The sequence below is a fragment of the Zalophus californianus genome, chromosome 9 (assembly GCF_009762305.2).
Source record: "Zalophus californianus isolate mZalCal1 chromosome 9, mZalCal1.pri.v2, whole genome shotgun sequence".
Taxonomy (NCBI): domain Eukaryota; kingdom Metazoa; phylum Chordata; class Mammalia; order Carnivora; family Otariidae; genus Zalophus; species Zalophus californianus.
The window spans coordinates 14,106,326-14,126,620 of record NC_045603.1 but is presented as its reverse complement, the minus strand read 5'-3'; the positions used below and the strand labels follow the sequence as shown (position 1 = coordinate 14,126,620).

Genomic DNA, 20,295 nt, shown 5'->3' with positions numbered 1-20,295 from the left:
TCTGGCCTTAAGATTGGTCTAAGGTAGCGGCGAACTTCTGGGCCAATAGCTCTGGTGTCTGGTTTCCGGGGACAGGAAGGCCTCGCACACCCCCAGGGGCCGGCACCGAGGCTCCTCACCTGAATGTGAAGAGAGTTCCCATGTCCAGCATTGACAGCAACTCCGCTTTCGACTTGGGGAAAGACAGCCGGTAGCGCAGTGTCTCGAATGCAGGGACGATCATCGCCTTCTTGGTGTTGGCAAGATCGAGCTGGATGATAGACTTCCTGAAAGGAGAGGGCAGGCAGAGACAGGGTCCCCGTGAGGCCAGGCAGAGGTCTTTCCCACCTGAGGGCAGGGAGGGGGCCCAGGGGGCAGAGGACAGAAAGCCCAAGTCAAACCCTCAGTTTAAAGATGGGGAAACTGAGGCCCGGGGAGGCCAAGCAGCTTGTCCAATACCACTCAGGAGTCCAGAGAAGAAAGGCTGCCTCTGAGTCAAAAAATGGAGTCTCCCTGGAGAGTGAACCGAGGGCAGGCCGGACAGGAGGGGCTGGGAGACCCTCCCTCACTTTCACAGTGAGTGTCCCTGGCAGAGCCAAGTGCAGAAGGCGGGTCTCCCAGGACCCACAGGAGTTGGGAGTCCAGCCTGCAGGGTCCACTGGGCTGGCTCTCCACTCCTGCACCACTGGCCACATGGGAGCGTCGGACAGCAAGGTGATGAGATGAGCCCCAACCTGGGCATTTCTGGGTCCCATCTCTTGGACTTCTCAACCCCTCAAATCCCCCAGACCCTGAGCCTTGAGAGTCCCCAGACCCACCCTATGCCGCCAGCACCTAACACAACAGAGCTCGGATCCCACGTGAGGGTGGGACATTCTCCACGCGCTTCCTCCCTCCCACCTTTGAGGCTGCCCTTCTGCTCTACTCCTCTGAGACCCAGCTCCTGCCCTTCTACATTTGTCAGCCACTGCCCAGCTCTGCGGCCATCATTCTGAAAGGGAGAAAGGCTTAGGGAGGGACACAGAGCAGGAGGCTTGTAATGAACAGACAGGGTGTGAATCCTGGCTCCGTCACTTGGTGAGTCTTGCCGTATTGGGCAAGTAATTTAGCTTCTAACTACCTCAGGTTCCTCCTTCCTAAAATGGGGCAATGATTTACCTCCCTCCTGGAGCTGTCGTGGAGGCTGAACGAGGTAACATAAATACAAATACCATTCGGCACACTTGGTACGTGGCTGACCTGTAGCAACACATGGTCACTGTTCTACCATAACACGGTCCTTATTCCCTGGCTTCATCTCCCGATGATCCCTTTTGGCCATGACTTTGGTACTTCATTCTGGCTTCCTGCTCAGACCCCTGGCTCTTGGGACTCAGTGCCAGGGAGGGCTATTTGCTTCTCATCTCTGAAGTAGAGAAAGCAGTCTTTCTTGGGGGTAATCAAGGCGTTGGAAGGCATTTTGCAAAATACTGGAAGTATTTTGGAAGTAGCAGCCTTCCATAGCAATGCGACTTATCGCTGTATTACTAAAGTCACTTCACTTTGAGCTTGTGCATAAGCAGGGATGGGTCTGCAAAGGGGAGTCATGCTACCACGAAGGAAAACTGTGTTAGCCGAGGCCAGTGTGGGGCAAGAACAGGGCGGCCGTTTGAGAAGGACGAGGCAGAGTTTGGTATCCATGAGTGATGAGGTCAGAGGAAGGACTGGTGTCAGAAGACAGCCCTGGGGAAGGGGGGGAAGGGGGGAATCGGTGGCATCAGCGCCCCCTAGAGAGGGCGTGGCTGAGATGGACCAGGTCATTTTAGAATCCTCTGAATAGCAGTTGCAATTCATTCTTTATAATTAGGCTTAAATATATACCAAATGCTATATGACCCTGATGTCACTATTTCTGGGGAGACTCATAAAGGATGACACCAAGATAGAATCGGGGTGAGCTATATTTAGCCAGTTGGAGGACCAGTAGCCTGAGTCAGCCTGCTTTGGTCTGCATTCCTCTCCTGCTTTGTCTCTCCGAACGATGACTTCCCAGTTTCCAAACATCCGAGATTCCCTCACCCATGGCCAAGTATTCTCTTCTCAATCAATCCTCTATTGGACATAGGCAGAATGGGGGCTTGCTGCCTTTCCTCCAGGAAAACTAGATCCCTTATCTGTCGGTTCTGGGTATCGGGGATGGGACACAGGGTCTGGGGGATATCCTTGGACTCACTAGATGGCAAAGCCCCTGCAGCCACCAGGAAGGAGGGAGAGGAGAGGCACCCAGCATGGGTGGCTGCTACTCATTCAACAATCCTGGAGCGTACCTACTATGTGCTAGGCACTTGCAGACACTGAGTGAACAGAACAGCCCGAGTCCTTCCTGCCTGGTATTCACATTCTTGTCGCAAACATCTCAGGATGCTAAAAGCCCAAGATTGCATCTGCAGCTAATTATTTTAAGGTAATTGGGAAAAGCGTGGGAGGCCAGGAGCACTGAACCACAAAGGGATGGGCAAAGCGTGTACACACATCCACAACAGAGGTCTGTGGATGCACGTGTCTGCCTCTGTTACTATTATGATCACGGTTACAGTAGCCACTTCCCGGACTGCCCTGCTCAAAGATGATTCTCTTTCTCATGGTCCCTGCATGTAGGAGCAGCTCTGGGAACTCAGGGCCAGGGGTAGATGCTTGACTCAAGCTGAGCAAATCAGTTTCTCACTCCTGGAAATCTGAACAGAGATGCCGAGATTGGAAACCTAAGAGCCGACATGCGCTAACGTCAGGCAGTTCTCTAGAGGCTTCTGAACTTCAGCTGCAGAGGGGCCCAGAGCTGCCCTGGTTAATTATGGTCTCAAGTATCGGTTTTCCAAATTCTACTTTGGTGCCATAAGAAATACCACTCAACTGTTTTTTTCTTTTTTTTTTTTTTTGTTTTGTTTTCCTTTGATTTCTTTTCATTTCAATGAAGCTGCCCACTGTTGGTTTCTGTTGCTTACAACCAAAGCACGCTGACTGGTACATTGCACGTTCCAGAGTATGGAGACCCAGCAAGCAGCATGCCTTACAAAATGCAGCCTGAGAAAGTTCTTATTTCTGTCTGCATAGAGAGCGTCAGATCCTGGAGTGCCTTCTAAAACTCCCTTTAATCTCACTGAAACACAAACTGCCACCAAGATGGATTTGTAACTACATAGGTCCATTTCAGATTCAGTCCAAAGACGTTTGGATATTGATGTCCTGAGTGGGTCTCATTATGAAGTTTCAGCAATAAAGTGGTTTCAGGATACTGACTCCGAGCACATCTGCTCACTGAGCTGGGAATGATATACCTTGGGCCCTTCCGCAAGGTTTCCTGTCGGTCTATCCTTCCCTTGCTGGGGGTTTGCTGAGCCCCTGGGGATGCACAATGTGCCTCCACCATTTATCTGGAAAGGGAGTCCTGCAGGAGACAAGAGTGTTTCAAATGAGCAGAATCTTCTGGGGAGACTGGCTAGACTGGGGGCCAAGAGATGTGAGTGCTGCAGCCAGCCCGGACAAGCTGAGTGGCTTTGGGTCATGTCTCACATCTTTTAGAATGTTAAATCTAGAGTGACACTGAAGATTCTGGAAGGTACTCTAGTGCAGTAGCAATCAGACACACTTGGCTTCTAGCTTGGACTCTACTGCTCCTCCTAGAAAGTCACTTGAACCATTCTGAGTCTCAGAGTTCATGCTCTTGTTAAATATTTTGGTGAGGAAAAGCACACGTGCACATGGGAGTCCTTGGTGCAATGCCCAGCCCACATTAAGCACCGTGTGTATGGTGGTTAAGCCTGTGATGGTTGCTTTTATGTGTCAGCTTGGCTCACCGAGGGTGCCGGCTGTTTGGTCAAATGCTCATCGAAATGTTGCTGTGAAGATATTTTGTGGACATAATTAATGTTTACAAGCAGTTGACTTTAAATGCCCCTGGCCTCAACAATGTGGGTGGGCCTCATCTAATCAGTCAAAGGATGCCAGAGCCAACACTGCGCTTCCCTGGGGAAGAAGAGATTCTGCCTCTGGACTGTCACATCAAAATCCTGCCTGAGTTTCCAGCCTGCTGGCCTGTCTTACGGATTTCAGACTTGCCAGTCCTCACAGTGCCTTAAAAGAACTCTCCATCTTGCTGGTTCTATTTCTCTGAAGAATCCTGGTTGATGCACGTCCTTGCTTCTCACCCAAGACCCTTTCAGAAATATTCCCAAACCTACTACAACATTTGTGGACTGAAGAACTCTTAAAAGAAGGTTTCTACTGAAGTAGTTCAGAACCCTGCTTGTACAACAGAGAGCAAAGCAAATACACGTGACTTGGAACCAGCTGGCCCCGGGGTTCAAATTCTGCCCGCCACTCTCTTATGACCTTGGGCACGATATTCAACTTCTCGTGGTCACAGGTTCCCCGGCTATAAAATGGAGATGATAACCCTTATCAATCAGGGTCGCTGAAAGGATGAAGCGAAACAGTCCCCTAGGGCCTGACCCAGTGCCTGACTTAGAGTAACTGATAACAAACGAGCCCACTTCCCGTTTCTGCCTCGGCTTACCGGTGGGCCTCCTGCCGGAGATGGGTGAGTGCAGAGGAGTCAGGAAAGGCAACAGACTCTTGCAACCAGGGCAGGATTTTGTTGCCAACCTGCTTATCTATGGAAACAGAATATATTAGATCTCAGTCTCCAGCCAGCTCTCTGGATCCTTCTGTCAGAAACTATTCAGGTGTTCCTGACAGAGTAAGTTTGGCCCCTCTGATCTGGTGGAGCTGGAGGTCACCGGGGACTGGCTGGGGCAGGGAGGGACTGAGCACTGGGCAGCGTCTGTCTTCAAGCCCCCCAGGCCTCCCGCACATCTTCCCTCAGCGTCTCCCCTCCACTTACTCAAGTGTGCAAATAGCTCACAGCCTGTTTGGCACCCACCTGGGAAAAGCGGCGAGCAGGGGGGAGAACGTGAGTGGGTAGTGAGGATTCCTATACCAACCGAGTGGGTGGCCAGGGGCCGCCTGGAGACTCGCACGGCTCAGCATTATGTCAGAGACACAGCACAAAGGGGACGCTGTGAGGAAGATGGGCTTCCTGGGGTTTAGAATGACCAAACCCCGCGACGGGATCCTGGCAGTGGGTTGTGAGTACGCGCACCCACACACGGGCACACGCGCGTGCGCGCGCACACACACACACACACACTCGTACCCCTCCATCTCTCTCCTTTTCACCCCATCCTCGAGGCGGGTCTCTGTCACCAGGGAGACAGCCCAGGAGCCCGGCACAGAGAGATTTTGGGAAAGCATCTCAGAGAAGTAAGGAACAATGGTGTGTGGCAGAGTTCTTCCGACTTCAGTGGTGGGGACGTGGCCTCGGGCTGCCCAGGTCCGCCTTCTGGCCGGTTACTTGTCCTCCCTCTTCCACTTCCTGAGTCAGTGATGATGGGGGTTGGTGACAACAGCAGTGATCTCACTGGGGGTCTGTGAGGGCCAAGCAGTCCCCACACCCTGCAGATGAGAAGCGCCCCATGCACCCTGGCCGTGACCACGACCGCTGCCCATCCTCGGGCGCCGGCCCGACCACGGTCACAAAGCCTGGCGCCAATGATGGCCGAGGCTCCGCCGGTTTGTTTCCTCACTCGCTCCACCACGTGCCAGGCACTGCGCACTCGGGAGACATCAGTAAACACAGCAGGCAGAGATTCCTGTCCTCGTGGGGCTGACATTTCTGGGACGGAGCCAGAACCGTGAGTGAATTACGGAGAAAGCCAGAGAAAGCCAGAATTTCCGTGCGGGAGAACAGAGCTGGGTCAGGGGCGTGAGGAATGCCAGGGCTGGGGGACGGGTTGCAGTCTGAGATGGGGGTGGTGGTGCAGGCAGGCCTCGTGGAGAAGGGTAGGCAGTAGGGGAGGGGGCTGTCACGCGGCGATCTGGGGCGGGAGCTTTCTAGGCTAAGGAAACAGCCAGTGCAGAGGCCCTAATGACGAGAGCACAATAAGGGACAGGGAGAGTCCCTAAACATGGGGCCGGAGAGGCAGTGGGGGCGGGAGAGGTGCAGGTCCTAGACGGTCTCATAGATCACTGAAGGCTGAGAGGGAGCAAAAGAACGCCACCCCTCTCTCCTCCAAGGGTGTCCATGTCCTAATCCCAGACACCTGGCGATCTGGAACGTTCCATGGCAAGCAGGGCTTTGCAGATGTGATTAAGGATGCTGAGATGCGGGAAGAGGACCCTGTGTTATCTGAGTGATCACAAGGGTCCTGATACGAGAGAGGCAGGAGGGTCTGAGTCAGCAAGGAGATGCGATGATGGAAGCAGAGGGAGGATGACGTGCCACGAGTCACAGAACGTGGATCCCCCTAGAGGGCGAGAAACATTCTCCCCTAGAGCCTCCAGCAAGAACGCAGCCTGTGGAGACCTTGATTTCAGCCCCGTGACACCGGGTTCTGATCCTTGACCTCCAGAACTGCAAGATAAAACATTTGTGTGGTTTTCAGCGGCCACGTTTGTGGTGATCTGTTACCACAGCTAGAGGAAACCGATACCGAGGGCTTGGGGTTTTACTTAGTGAGTTGGGGCGCCACTGGGGAACGCTGAGGTAAGGAGTGACATGAGCTGCTTTCTAGATTAAGGAATCCCTCCGGCTTCTGTGGTGGTAACAGACGGCACGGTTGCATGGTGGAAGCAGGGAGATCGAGTAGGGGGCTCCTGAGCTGATACGGCTGAGCTAGCTTGGACTTCGAGAGTCACAATGAAGGCGAAAAGAACTGGCCTGGCTCTAGAACCAGCAGGATTTCCTTGCCCACTGGGCATGGGGTGTGAAAGCGGAGGACTGGAGATGACCCAGGACTCTTGGCTTGCATCACAGGAAGACCGAAGTGGCCATCAAATGAGATGCTGGTGTAAGCTTTTTGGGGAGGATGAGACTTAGGTTTTGAACAGTTTCTCTGAGATGCTGGAGAGAACTAGGCAGAGATGATGAGGAGGCTGTTGGATTATACGAGTTTTGAGGTCAAGAGATAGGGCTGGGTAGGGATATTCTGGGGATCAGTGGCAGGTGCATTTAAAGCCACGAGACTGAACAACATCACCGAGGGAGGGTAGGAGAAGAGAGGTAGCCATCGATGAGCACTATAGGGAGGGACTCAGAAGATCGAAGAACCACCTGGAGACAGGGATGCACTTCAGTAAGCCAAGAGGAAAGAAACGGAGGGGCCATCAGCAGTCAGAGGCTGCTGAGAAGTCAAGACGAGAGGTGGGGGCTGGATTTTGGCAACGTGGCTTCCTCCTTGATTGCTGGCACCCGGAACAGGACCTGAAGAAGCCGAGACCAGCTAGTCGGAGGGCGTCAGGCTATGGCCATTTGGAGAGGCATTGCCCTAGTTCTGCAGAAACGAATCAAGTCAACATAAGAGCAGGGTCGAATCGTTGGTCAGGAGTGGGATGACGTCACCGTGTTGGCCCCGTGTCCCCCGTCCGGAGTGCACACGGGTGGTCAGAGCGGGGGCTGGCTACAGTGGAAGCAGGATGCCCACAGAGGCCGGGGTAACCGACCACGAAATGGGACCTTCTACTTGGCAAAAACATACAACCTTGTCACGAGTATCTTGGCCGTAAAAAATGTTTAGTTTCACCTTAGTGATTAGAGATTGGAAAGAATTGACGTACATGGTGCAGAGGAGAGGAACTATGTCAAACTTCCTAATACTCAACCCTTTAGCAATGAGGTGGGAGGGAGGAGGGGAGGACCCCCTCTGAGGGTCCCCAAAACGGTCACGCTTGCCTGAAAATGGGACCTGAGTTACATGCCCATTTCCCTTAAAGGCTCAGCGGACTCCTTCCGCTCTCCTTGTATGCATTTGACTCTACTCAGAATTCCCTGAAACAAACGCTTCCTCTCTCACGGGTGTGGGCTTGGACACTGGCAACCCAATCTGGTGTCACCTTCACGAAAACAAAATGAGAGAAGTAATCTACCTCTGACGCAAATAAAGAGAAAGCACAGTCAAGTTTAAAACAGAACGAGATGGTTTTGCAATTATCTCCTGTTCCAGTCTGTCGGCATTGGGTGTTGGGGGGAGAAGGGGGCAGGCCCAGACAGCTGCAGGGCTGGGGCAGGCAGGCTGCTCGAGAGCAGTGGACGCCAGCCTTCAGTGCCGGGCAGACACGAGAGGGAAGGGCAGGGGGGTGGGATGAGCCAGGACCCACGCCTGTCGCCGCAATGCTCTTCAACTCCGGCCCGCGGCAGGCCCCTGGGATCGCGGCATCCGCCGTGTGGCCAGACCGTCTGATGGTTCAGGAGGAGCCAACTAAAATTATTTCAACACATTGGAGGGCCGAGTCTCTCTCAGGGGGACGCCCGTGTCAAGGGAGGCCGAATAGTAAGAAACAGCGCGCGATCCTTTAGACAACAGAGACCCTGTCTTCATGCCACTGCTGCACTATTGTGTGATCATGGGCAATTTGCTTAACTCTCTGGGCTTCTGTCTCCTTATCTTGATAATAAATATTTCACAGACTTGGTTATTAAGAGAACTAAGATAATATACTCATTAATTAATGGATATTTATGAGGCCAGACATAGACACGGAGTGCCGAGCTCACAGTGCAGGGAGGGAGGAAGACAGCAGTCCCGGGCTCTGTGGTGCAGGGTCGTAGAGAGCTTCCCACCACTGTCCTCTAAGAAGCAGGAGTTAGGGCGTCCGTGGAGGGGGTTCTAAACATTTGCAAAGCTCTGGAAATGAGAAAGCATACAGGATTTGGGGGGAACTGCATTTCTTAGAAATGCTCGGTACACTGTTGGTGGTGGATACATGGTAATAAAGAGTGCTTATGTATATTTAGTACCAAGCACCTTAAGCACGTTAGATGCTTTACTTCTTTAATTTTCTTCACTTCTTTAATCATTGCCGCGTGTGACAGAGGCACTAGTATTTCCGGTTTACTGATAAAGTCATGAAAACTCCAAGAGGTTCAGCAATTTGCCTTATAACCTAGCTGGCAGGTGCACCCACTGTCATCACATCGTCATCCTCAAGGGAGGAAGGCAATCGCTGTATCCGTTAAGGCTGCACCAGCTTAGAAATAACTGGGAAAGATCATCAATCACGGGCTCTGTCTGAGTCAAGTCTGTTAATGCAGTGACTTTGCAACTGGAGCAATGAGCCTCTTGGAGTCCACGGGTCAAGGCAGCTGATGGAAGAGCAGTGTGGGACCAGAAGGGAGGGACACAGCCAAAGGCCGGCACGCAGACAGTGTCTGGAGAGGCAGAGACGTGCGCACTGACCTACTGGCTTTACTGGGCCTCCTACGTTGGTGATTTCCTTCCTTCAAACTAGTGGAATCTGCCATTGACCCCCTGGACCTGGCCAAAGTCAGCGGTGTCCCCTCCTTGTCAAATCTGGCAGACTTGTCCATGCTCATCTTCCTCACCTCCTCTCTCCTTTGGCGCTAAGACCACTCCCTCCGCCCATAGCTGGGGAACTCCATCCCAGAATTCTGGAAGCATCTTCCCACTTGCTACGGCTTGGATCAGGGAATTGCTTTGTGCATCAGTCCTCGTGGTGCTGGTTACCATCCGGGTACCTCCTGTGGCCTCTACCCCTTGGACAGGGGTAGTGGTGGGGGGGATCCTCGATCTGCGTCCATGCGAACTTCTGCTCCCATAACGGAACTAGCTGAGCTGATATTTGTGGCAATGTCACGAGTGGCTGAGGCCGGTGCTGACAAGCGACACACTGCTAGGAACCGTGGCCTGAAGGCACCGGGGCTGCCATCACAAAGCCAGGTGACAAGGAGGCTCATCAGCCCTCGGGAGCGCTGGATTGGCAGAGCCCAGCCCAATGTCAGAGGGCATGCTGTTTGATCAAACCCGAGCTGTAAGGAGTCCAAGCGGTTCTCCCAAGTTCCCGGGGACTGAGGTGAAAGTTATATTAAAAGGGGATAGGAGGCAGAAAGGCAGCTTTGTGCTGGAGCGCCCACCTGTTTCAGAAACCCCAGAACAGCCTCACCCTTTCTATTAAGGCTCTGTGCTCAGCCAGCAGCAGGAGCTTGGTTCCCGGCCCCTCTCCTGCCCCCTCTCCTGGCCTTGATGCATCCCCTGGATGTCGAGCCACATCTCCGGGCCTGGTTCTTTCGGGACTGTTTCACGCGCTGGCGATGGTGGGAGGTGGCGGTTCTAACAGCGTGCAGTTGCTTATGTGCACCTACCGGCCCTGCCAGGCCTGAGGTCAGGGGTGACCCTTGCTCATGGCTGGGTTTCTAGCTCCACACAGTAGGCACTCAACAAATGTACAGGGAAGGAAGGAATCGGTCTGTGGTTGGCATATGGAGAAGAAGATGGTATTGTGAAGACCGTCCTTTGGAGATGACAGTTTCCAAAACAGGGCTGAAATTGTAGTCCTGCCACGTAAGCCACAGGACTTTGGGGCAAATTTATCTTCTGCATTTTCATCTTCCCACTTGGATAATGGGAATGAAGGCCCTGAGCACTGACTGCGTTGTCATAAAAAAGGGAACATGTGTCGAGCACCGAGCACGGCCCCGGGTGCACAGAAGGCGCTTGCCAAGTGCTCTTCTCGTTCCTTCCACAGACTGCTGTGCCTGCATATTCTCCTGCGACATTCTCCAGGAGGACACGCGTGCGGTGGGGGTGATCCCTGCCAGGAGAGAAAGCTGAGGCACACGTCTGAGACTCACCCACCCCTTTCTGATTTCAGCTTCTTCCTGGAACCGAGAGCGTGGGCAGCGTGCAAACCAAACCCGCGAGTGAGCGGGCAGGTGGTGAGGAGCAGCAGGCTAATGCGGCCACAGATGTAACCAACCAGGGAGGGGCAACAAAAGGCATTTGCATGTGTGCGCGGGCGTGTGCGCACATGTGTACCTGTGCATGTGTGTGCGTGCATCTCAGGGAGGCTAGCAGAGGCCCCCGTCTCGGGCTGCCCCCCATGCCCCTTAAACTGCCTAGCTGCAACAGCACTAGATAGAAGCATGGCTTTCCACCGGGATGCCTGGGCATCATCTAAGCACCACCTCTGAGGACTCAGCAACCTCCCTTGGGGCCGGGGAAGGCAGGAGCAGAGTGCACTTGTTACTGGCGCTGATAACCTGGAGGCAGGCCCTGGCCCAGCCGCTCCTGCTTCCTCCCCGAACACCGAACACGGAGACAGGTAACAAGTGCTCAGCCTCTATTACGGTTGCTTAGGAAATGAGCTCCTGGCAGACAGGCTTCCAAGAGGTGTGTGGGGACAACAGCAAAGACTTGCAAATAAGGGTGATAAGGCTGCCCACGGAGAGTCTAAGTGTAAAATATACACAGAATGGATGAGGCCGGAGATGGGCAAAATCTTCTGGAGAGCCAGGGGGGAGCCCAGGCCCCCAGCAAGATCCGGTGGCTCCTAAACAGACAGCATTAACATATCCAGAGAGAGAACCTGTCAGTCAGAGAGGGGTAAGGAAGAAAGAGAAACTAAAAATGAGCTTGGGGGCCAATTTTAAAAACACGAAACAGCTCCAGTTACGGAGCCAGGCTCTGTGCCGGGGACTCGGTACTCATCACCTCCTGTAACTCCCAACATCCTGATTCACCCCTATTTAATTATCCCACAGGGCTACGCTTTCTGCAGGAGTGCCTTCTGCAGGCTGGTGATGTGTCAGGTGCTGACTGTGGGTTACAGGAGGGCAGCCAGTCCCCCCGAAGTCAGGAGGGCAGCTCTGGGGCAGGTGGCCTGGATTCAGGTCCCACCTGGGCGCTCGCCATCTTGTGCTCTCGAACAAGTGACACCTTTGTGGGTGTGGTGGGGTATGAGGATTAAATGGGTTATCTCATGCAGACGCCAAGACAGTTCTCCAATGCATGGAATGAACTTCCAAATATGACCCGCGGTGATGGTCCTGGCCATCATGGTGGTGGTGGAGATGGGCCCATCAGGCAATGGGATCAATAAACAGGTTAAGGATAGAACATCTCAGATAAGCCCAGGAAAAGCGAGTTGCCCGCGTGCCAATGCCACACCGGAGGGCAAGCTACTTAGTCTAAACCACCTCGTCTCTAATAGGAGGTTAAATGACAAGACATGCAAAGTGCTGGCTACAGTGCTTGGCACATAGTACGTGCTCAGTAAACGTGAAATGTCATCGAGATAGCAGAACTCAAATGATGAATTAAACCGAGGAAGTGCCACCTAGTCACGGCTCATGGAAGGCAGCCAGTTGGCTGTGCCTGGGTGCTATCTCTACCTGGTCTTGTTCAAATTTCAGCACTCATTCAACAAGTGTTTATAGAGCAGCTGTGTGTGCCAGGGGACATCTGATGGGGGAGGGTGGTTAGCCATCATCCTGGAGGGAACAGAATAAAACTGAAGTTTGTCACTCCTGTACACTGTCAGAATATAGTCTCCACACAGGGTGGCGTGTGTGTCCCCTAGAAAGCAAAGGCGACATTTACAGGACAGAGCAGATGTTATAAGTTCCAGGGATTGAACAAAGATGTGGATTCTGCAGGATTAATGAAAGAGGTGGGGAGCCTGCTCAGTCTCATGGATATGGAATGTCCCAGCTAAAGGGAGCTTTTTTCTACCGTCCACTTTCGATTCCTCTGCTATTCTGGAACATTCTTTGAAAATGCCAAGATGTATCATGCCTTTATACCTGTTAGTCCTTCAGGCCCATCACCAACTATCCGAGTCTTTTCGAGGTCATCCCTGTGCACCCGTACTGGGTCAATCTGCTTGTGAGTTTGTGCCCCTGTATCTTTTCTCTCCGGTTCTGTACTGATAACAAGAATGACAGCGACAACTATAGTTGAGGGTGGGGCCCCTAGAACGTAAACCCCATGAGGGCAGGCACCTGCCGGCCTGCCCTGCTCACTGTGGTAGCCCCAGCCATGCAAGGTCCTGGAACGAAGCATGATTCACAGCACTGTGCCTGGTGCTGTCCAAATACTATTACATTTCATTTTCCCAGGACCTTAAGAGGGAAGAAGTAATACGATCCCCATTTCACAAATGAAACAAAAGTTACAGGAAGTTAAGTACCTTTCCGAAGGTCAACGGAATGATGAGTAAGGAGTGCTCAGCGTTGAAAGGCAGGTCTGAATGACTCCAGGGACGGCCCTGTCACAAGGCAGAGCACGCTGCCTGGCATTTAACAGGTGCTCACTACATATTTTTTTGAATCAATGAATGTAAGCATACAGCTTCTCCGTTTATCAGAAAAACGGCTGTGATGGTTATCTGGAGTGACCTGGCTATCCTGAAGTTGGCAGTTTGCCACGGGAGGGGTCGGGGGTGGGGGCCTGGTGAAGAAGTGCAGTTCTGAGTGTTGTGAGCGGGACAGAAAATTAACTCCTGTTGAATCCCTACTAGCCCCCTGCAGGAGGCCATTAGCCCCTTTATTAACTGAGAAAACAGAGGACAGGAGAGACTAAGTAAGCCGCCCCAAGTCACACACTTGGTAAGCGCGCCAGACCCAGGATTTAAGCGCAACTCTGCCACACCCTGCTGAGTCCCACCAGATGTTTCTGAAATCGAGTGAAAGTCGCACATCCACAAGCCCCTTCTTTAGAACAAACCGGCGAAGGGGTGGGAGAGAGATTTTACTGGAAATCTGCAGCTGTGTCCACGCAAATAACTGATTTCATTATTTTCCAATTGATCCATTTGTTTTTGCTATAATATTCGCTGGTTGCTAAGCAACCGCTGAGGGAGCACTGATGCTGAACTGTTTGGGGAAAGCAAGTAGCCCCCCTCCCCAAAAAGGGTGAGATATGATTGTTTGGGAGGGGGGATCCAGTGAGAGGGCTGCCAATCAGCCTGCCTTGGTGTCCTGGGGTTTTGAGAGGGATCTGGCCCCTTCCAGAAGCGAGCAGGCTGTCCTAGAGGGAAGTCCACTTGCCCCCGCTGACGCTAACATTTAGCTTCGCTGGGGCCTTGGTTTGGCCACCTGTTGTAACTGGTACCTCACAGAGAAGTGTGGAACCACGGCTGGCACAGGTTCAGGGCTCAAAAACCTGTAACTGCCAGCATTAGCATTTGCAATATTATTAACATCTTGACAGAGTTTGGGTAGAGCATTTGGTTGGGCATCCTTGCCGAAGAAGTTAGTCTCTAAGAGGGTCCGCGGGCCTTGTTGGGTCCACGACTCTCATGGCAAACCGTACCCGTAACCTCATCCCAAACTAACGATATAATACTGGTCACGAAGCACATCCAATTTTAGTGTTTGGATCAGGAACACACTCATCCCACTCACTGGAAGAAAATTTTCCATAAGCCAATGGCAAGCCAATATGGTTATCTTCATATGAAAAGAACAGCGCATGTTTCTTTGGGGCTTCTGATAGAATCCTATTCCTTACCCGTTCTCAAAATTCTGGTGCCTAGGAATTACCTAGGTGAGAGGTCAGAAACTGGTGGTACAGGGTGGGGGCGGGCGGTTCTATTCAGCTTGAAGACATATTTGTTCTGGGACTCCATAGTGTATTTTGAAAAATTAGCTGTCAACATTAAAAATCAAAACATCAAAATCCAAGTATCCAGCTCCTCTTGAAAAACACGAAGACTGGGGCACCTGGGTGGGCTCAGTCAGTGAAGCATCGGAGCCTTGGCTTCAGCTCAGGTCGTGATCTCTGGGTCATGAGATCCAGCCCTGCTGACGGTTCCACGCTCAGCACGGAGTCCGCTTGTTCCTGTCCCTCTCGCCCAGCCCCTCCTCCCCTCCCACCGCTGCTCGCACACTCTCCTGCCCTCTAAACTATATAAATAAAATCTTAAAAAAAAAAAAAGAGGGGCGCCTGGGTGGCTCAGTCGTTAAGCGTCTGCCTTTGGCTCGGGTCGTGGTCCCGGAGTCCTGGGATCGAGCCCCGCATCGGGCTCCCTGCTCGGCAGGAAGCCTGCTTCTCCCTCTGCCACTCCCCCTGCTTGTGTTCCCTCTCTCGCTGTGTCTCTCTCTGTCAAATAAATAAAGTCTTTAAAAAAAAATATATGAAGACCTGAGCCCTGCCGCCCACTCTCCCCAAAGCAATCATGCCACATCTGGAGCGGACAGAAGCCAGGAGCCAAAGATGGGAGCCACGGTCTCTCCAGAGAATCTTACTCGGCATTCTCGGCTCCTTTGGGCTAAGGTCCTGGCCCCTGCGAGCGTCTGCCTTTATGACGCCTGACATACGAGCGTTTCTTCACTCGACAATGAGGAAACAGGCTGAAAACAGAACTGCTGGAAGTCACACACTTCACTATGGCACCAGGGTGAGGAGGACAAGAGTCCTGGGCCTCAGCAAGCGTCCTCTCCACCATAACGCTCAAAAGTCGACGCCATGATATCCTGCCCAGTCCAGGAAGGACTTGGGCGCAGCAGAGCAGGAGGCGACCAGCATGAGAGACGGGCCACAGGGGCGGGACTTCCGGGCGTAGGCTTTGCAAAGGGAGGCTCGGGTGGCAGCACCTGGGAGATTCCCACCTTCCCTTTCAAAGTCCAGACACCCTGGCAGACAGTTCCCGACTTCAGCTGCCGAACCCCTCACTGCTCTGTCTACCCGGCACCCTGCTGCTTCTGACCCCTGCATCGGGCGCTCCGTGCCTCTCGCCTGGATTGACACAATAGTCCCCTCACTTAACCCCCTTGCTCTGGCCCCGCCGATTCTGATCCTTCGCAAAGCCACCAGAATGGTCTTCCCGAAATGAACATCCGATCTGCCCATTCTCCCAGGGATCTTCCACTGCTCTCCAACCTCACGGAGCCCACACTCCTCAGCATGTTTTATAAGAAGTCCTGCGGGACCCACCCCAGCTTACATTTCTGGCCACATCGTCTCCTGTTGCTCTCCCCGTCAAGGCCCCGGCCACCTTGTACCTCTGGAATGGACGGCTCCTTCTGCCTGGAACGTCGCCACCTTTACTGGCGGACTCCAACTCAGCCTCCGTTTGGATCTATCTTCTTCAGGACGTCCCTTCCTCCCATCCCCAGACTAGGTGAACCCCACTGGGAGGGGACACCCCCATCACAGAACCTAAAGAATCTGCATCTTTAATTAACTGTCATTCCTGCTGGTCTGTAGGCGCTGGGATTCACAGGTCCCATGTCTGGTTCACACATATGGCGGCACATAGTAGTAGGTACCTTATAAAAGTTCACCCACTAAATGAATGAAAAGACGAATGAATACGAAGGATGGAGCAGAAAAATGAAGAAAGTCACAATGTCCGGTCATTCTAGACAGGCAAGCCATGGCTTTTCCGGTCTCAGTCTCCACATGTGTACTTTACAAAGAAGACTGGACAATACACCTCAACACCCCAGGACCAAATAATCCCACTAAAAAATAGGCAAAAGACATGAACAGATAGTTCTCCAAAGATGACATTCAGATGGCCACAGACACATGAAAAGATGCTCATCATCACTCATTCATCAACAGGGAACTGCAAATCAAAGCCACAATGAGGTATCACCACGCACCTGTCAGAATGGCTAAAATCAACAACACAAGAAACAACAGGTGTTGGCAAGGATGCTGAGAAAGGGGAACCCTTGTGCACCGTTAGGTGGGAATGCAAACCGGTGCAGCCACTCTGGAAGACAGTGTGGAGGTTCCTCAGACAGTTAAAAATAGAGCTACCCTACAATCCAGCAATCGCACCACTGGGTATTTACCCCCAAAATACAAAAATACTAATTCAAAGGGATACATGCACCCCAATGTTTGGAGCAGCATTATTTACAATAGCCAAGTTATGGAAGCAGCCCAAGTGTCCATCGAAAGACCAACGGATAAAGAAGTTGTGGTACATATGTACAAAGGAATATTACTCAGCCACAAAAAGAATGAAACCTGGCCATTTGCAATGACATGGATGGAGCTACAGAGTATCATGCTAAGAGCAGTCATTTAGTCAGTGAAAGACAAATACTGTATGATTTCACTCATATATGGAATTTAAGAAACCAAACAAATGAGCAAAGTTAAAAATAAACAGAGAGATATATCAAGAAATAGACTCTGAACTATAGAGAACAGACTGCTGGTTACCAGAGGGAAGGAGGTGGGTGGGGGGAAATGGATGGATGAAACAGGTGATAGGGATTAAGGAGTGCACCTGTGGTGATGAGCGCCAGGTGATGTGTGGAAGAGTTGAGTCAGTATATCGAACCTGAACTAATGTTACACTGTACGTTAACTATACGGGAATTACAATGAAAAACTTAATTAAAAAAAGAAGACTGGACAAGATCATTTCTTCTCACTCAGGGTAGGGTCTCTGGACTTCTATAGGGCCTATGAAGACAGCAGCAACATTTTAGGAGCAATGTGCAATATTTCAAACCCCCCAAGGGGAACCATGCGCCTTCCCGTAACAAGGGGCCACAGGCCAGCCAAGCCTCGGGCGACTCCGCGTTTAAGAATGTGTTAATTAGTAGGCAATGCTGGTTAGCTCCTACTGAGTAAGGTCAAGATGCTATTGGAGATGCTTTGAGAGGTGACCGGCATGGGAGGTTAGTAGCATTTTTGATCAATACAACAGAGGAACAGAACACAGAAACAACCTGTTACTATGTGGTGTTTTTTTTTTTTTTAAAAAACATGAGGCCCATGAGATAAAACAATAAAAGAGTTTGGAGGTGGGGAGCAGACTACAGATTCTTAGGAGAGGGCCAGTTCACCTCCAACTCCTTGGAGTGAAGGCCCCTCAGGTGCTCCTGCAGAAGAGCCCCTTAGCGGGGAGGATGGGGTCGCAGTCTAATCCTCAAGCCTCTCTTTTCTTGGTGGAGGGCGGCCTCCACCATCTGTTCCTTTGGGAAGCCCTCGCCCCCATCCCCGCCCCCAGACTCCCAGAGCTTGTGATGCTGCAGGCTGTGGGGGCTTCCGAATCTCCCGGAATCAGGCGCTGGAAGCGCAGTCTGGCCACACGGGGGCGCCCTCAGCCCACACACAGGGATTCCAAGGCCCAGCCAGAGCCGGACAGATCCGTGCCGGGAGCCCTGGGCCGGCATCAGAAGTTGGGGCAGCACAGTCCATGCTCTTTGGGAAGACACCTCCCATCCTCCCAGGCTGGGGGTCATGCCGCCCCAGCGCCGCGGACAGAGAGAGGCAGGAAAGGGCTCCTCCTGCTCACAGGGGAGGGCCTGAAGTTAGGAAATCCTGCAGAGACAGCAAGAGAAAGGCTGAGACAGATACAGAGCGAGGGAGCAAGGGCAAGAGAGGAGAGAAAGAACTCTATTCTATTCCTGCCCTGTCTGGGGACAGTCAGTAACCCCAGAGTAGCCAGGCCAGTATGGAGCTGGGCGCCTGCCCACCTGGAGTCTGACAGACACTGGTTCCAATCTTGGAGCAAAGCCGTGTGGACGGGAGCAGGGGACTCTGCTTCTCCGAGTCTCGCTGTTGCCCACAGTAAAAGGGGGGGGGAGCCCTGCCAGCCTTTCGGGCTTGATGTGTGGATCCAGCAGGATAATTGGTAAGTGCAAACCATCTCTCCCGGTACCTGGACCCAGGCACGCATCACCCAGCAGCAGAGGGAATTCACGCCGACAAAAGCCAGAAACAAAGGATTAAAAAAAAAAAAAAAAAAAAAAAGGCGTGGCCAGTTACATCTCGATTTACACCTTGTGACTTTAGTTTAGCCACACAGGGACTGTCGGGCTGTATGAATTCAGCAGTCCCTTTCCGTCCAGATTGGTTGTCATCCCATAACAAATGTCGCTCCCCACACAGCTCTCCAGCCTTCCATGAGCTGAGGGCCTTCTCCAGCCGCTGGACGGCCGCCCTGCCACGTGGGCAGAGCTAGGACGGGTCACTGGAGAGTCACAGAGGCAGCTGAGACGGCGACTCAGCCCACGGCTCTGCAGTCGGGCTGGCTGACCCCGGCCTCCACGTGGGTCGGTGTGTAACCGTGGGCTCGCAGCTCCCGATCTCAGCCCCACGCGCTCCCGTCCGGGAAATGAAGGTAATAATAGTGGCCGGCCCAGCGACTGCGGCGGGTGGGAACAAACCCCTACTCGTCAGGCACTCACAACAGTGCTAGCCATCACCATCACTTTGCTTTGTTTTACAGAATAGGAAGTGATCTTTCTAGAATGGTTAGATGAAGGTCATCTGATCCCAAACTGGAAGAGGGAGGACATGTATCCCTAGCAGCTAGAGAGAGAGCGTTAGACCGGGAGCCAAAGAGACGTGTCTGAGACCATGTGCCACTTCTAACATTTCGGTATGCAAAGTGGGGTTCCGGCCTGTTCGTCAGGAAAGCGAGGACATTGGATTGCCTAAATGGCCCTGCCAAACCTGGTGGGCAGTGCTCTATCTCTGGATGGACGCGGGCAGGTGCAGTCCCCTTTTTGGGTCCCAGCTGCCCCATCTTTAAGAGGGAAGACCTGGACGGGAGGATGCTCCCAGGGAGCGTTCTAGTCCCGGTGCCGCCCGAGCCGGTGTCCCCCGGGCCTCACCTGAGGTACTCATAGAGCCCATACATGGGCAGGAAGTCGATGTCAGACAGGAACATGTAGGGCGTGCCCACGTGCTTCATGGCCACGTTGCGTAGCAGGTTCACAGGGTAGAACTGGCCCTCCTTGTACACGATGTGGTAGGCCACGTTGTGGCGGCTCATGAGCACCTCGGAGCCCTGCGCGTAGCGGAGGAACTGCTGGGCTTCGGCGTCCGACAGGTAGAGGGCCAGGCTGATGGGTCCCTCCCAGTGCTTGCAGATGGCCTCGAGCATCTGGAGCCTGGTGGAGACAGGAAAGCTGAGCCCGCCGTGGGCACCTGGGCCACGCGCCACGCGGCCAGCCTCCTGGGGCCGGACGCCACCTCCACAGACACCTGGTCAGCCCACTCCAAATCCAAGTCCCTGCTCTAAACTTCATCACTGTGTGATGGGGGCCAACCCCCAGAGTTGAGTTTCTTTCATCTCTTAAAATCGGCATAAACACACTTACCTGGCTGTTTCTTGTCTTTATCTGCTTCCAGATGAAGGTGGGATACCGACAGAGTCACATCCCACCGTCAGCGTTCTCTTCTCAGACTCCTTTTTTATGGGGGGGCAGGACGAATACATTAACTGATGTAAGGGTCCCCTTCCAGCTCACAATACCTATGCCTCTCCTCTCTCAGCAAAGATGTCTCGCAGCTGCCCTGCTCCGCTAAAGCAGGGACCAGCATAGAAGATTCAGCCAAACCGAGGCCCTAAGTTACAAGGAGCGTCAAAACACAAGTGATGACAACTATGATCACCAACTCGTTAACTATGCACCAGACACTTTCCAGAACTCCCCCAACAACCCTGTGCACGGCTGTAATTTCCCTCATTTCCCTGATGGAGAAACTGGGGATCCAGATGTCCCGTCAG

General features: G+C 52.8%; 1 protein-coding gene across 7 annotated transcripts in view; it reads right to left on the bottom strand.

Moving 5' to 3' along the window:
- Positions 1–20,295, bottom strand: part of LARGE1 (LARGE xylosyl- and glucuronyltransferase 1) — a 541,701-nt gene that overhangs the window by 11,806 nt on the left and 509,600 nt on the right. For all 7 annotated transcript variants that reach the window (XM_027592150.2, XM_027592145.2, XM_027592147.2 and 4 more), the window contains 2 exons: positions 19,397–19,675; positions 120–266 (listed from right to left, as the gene is read on the bottom strand). In XM_027592150.2, coding sequence (XP_027447951.1) covers positions 120–266; positions 19,397–19,675 — 426 coding nt within the window. The remainder of the gene's footprint in view (positions 1–119; positions 267–19,396; positions 19,676–20,295) is intronic.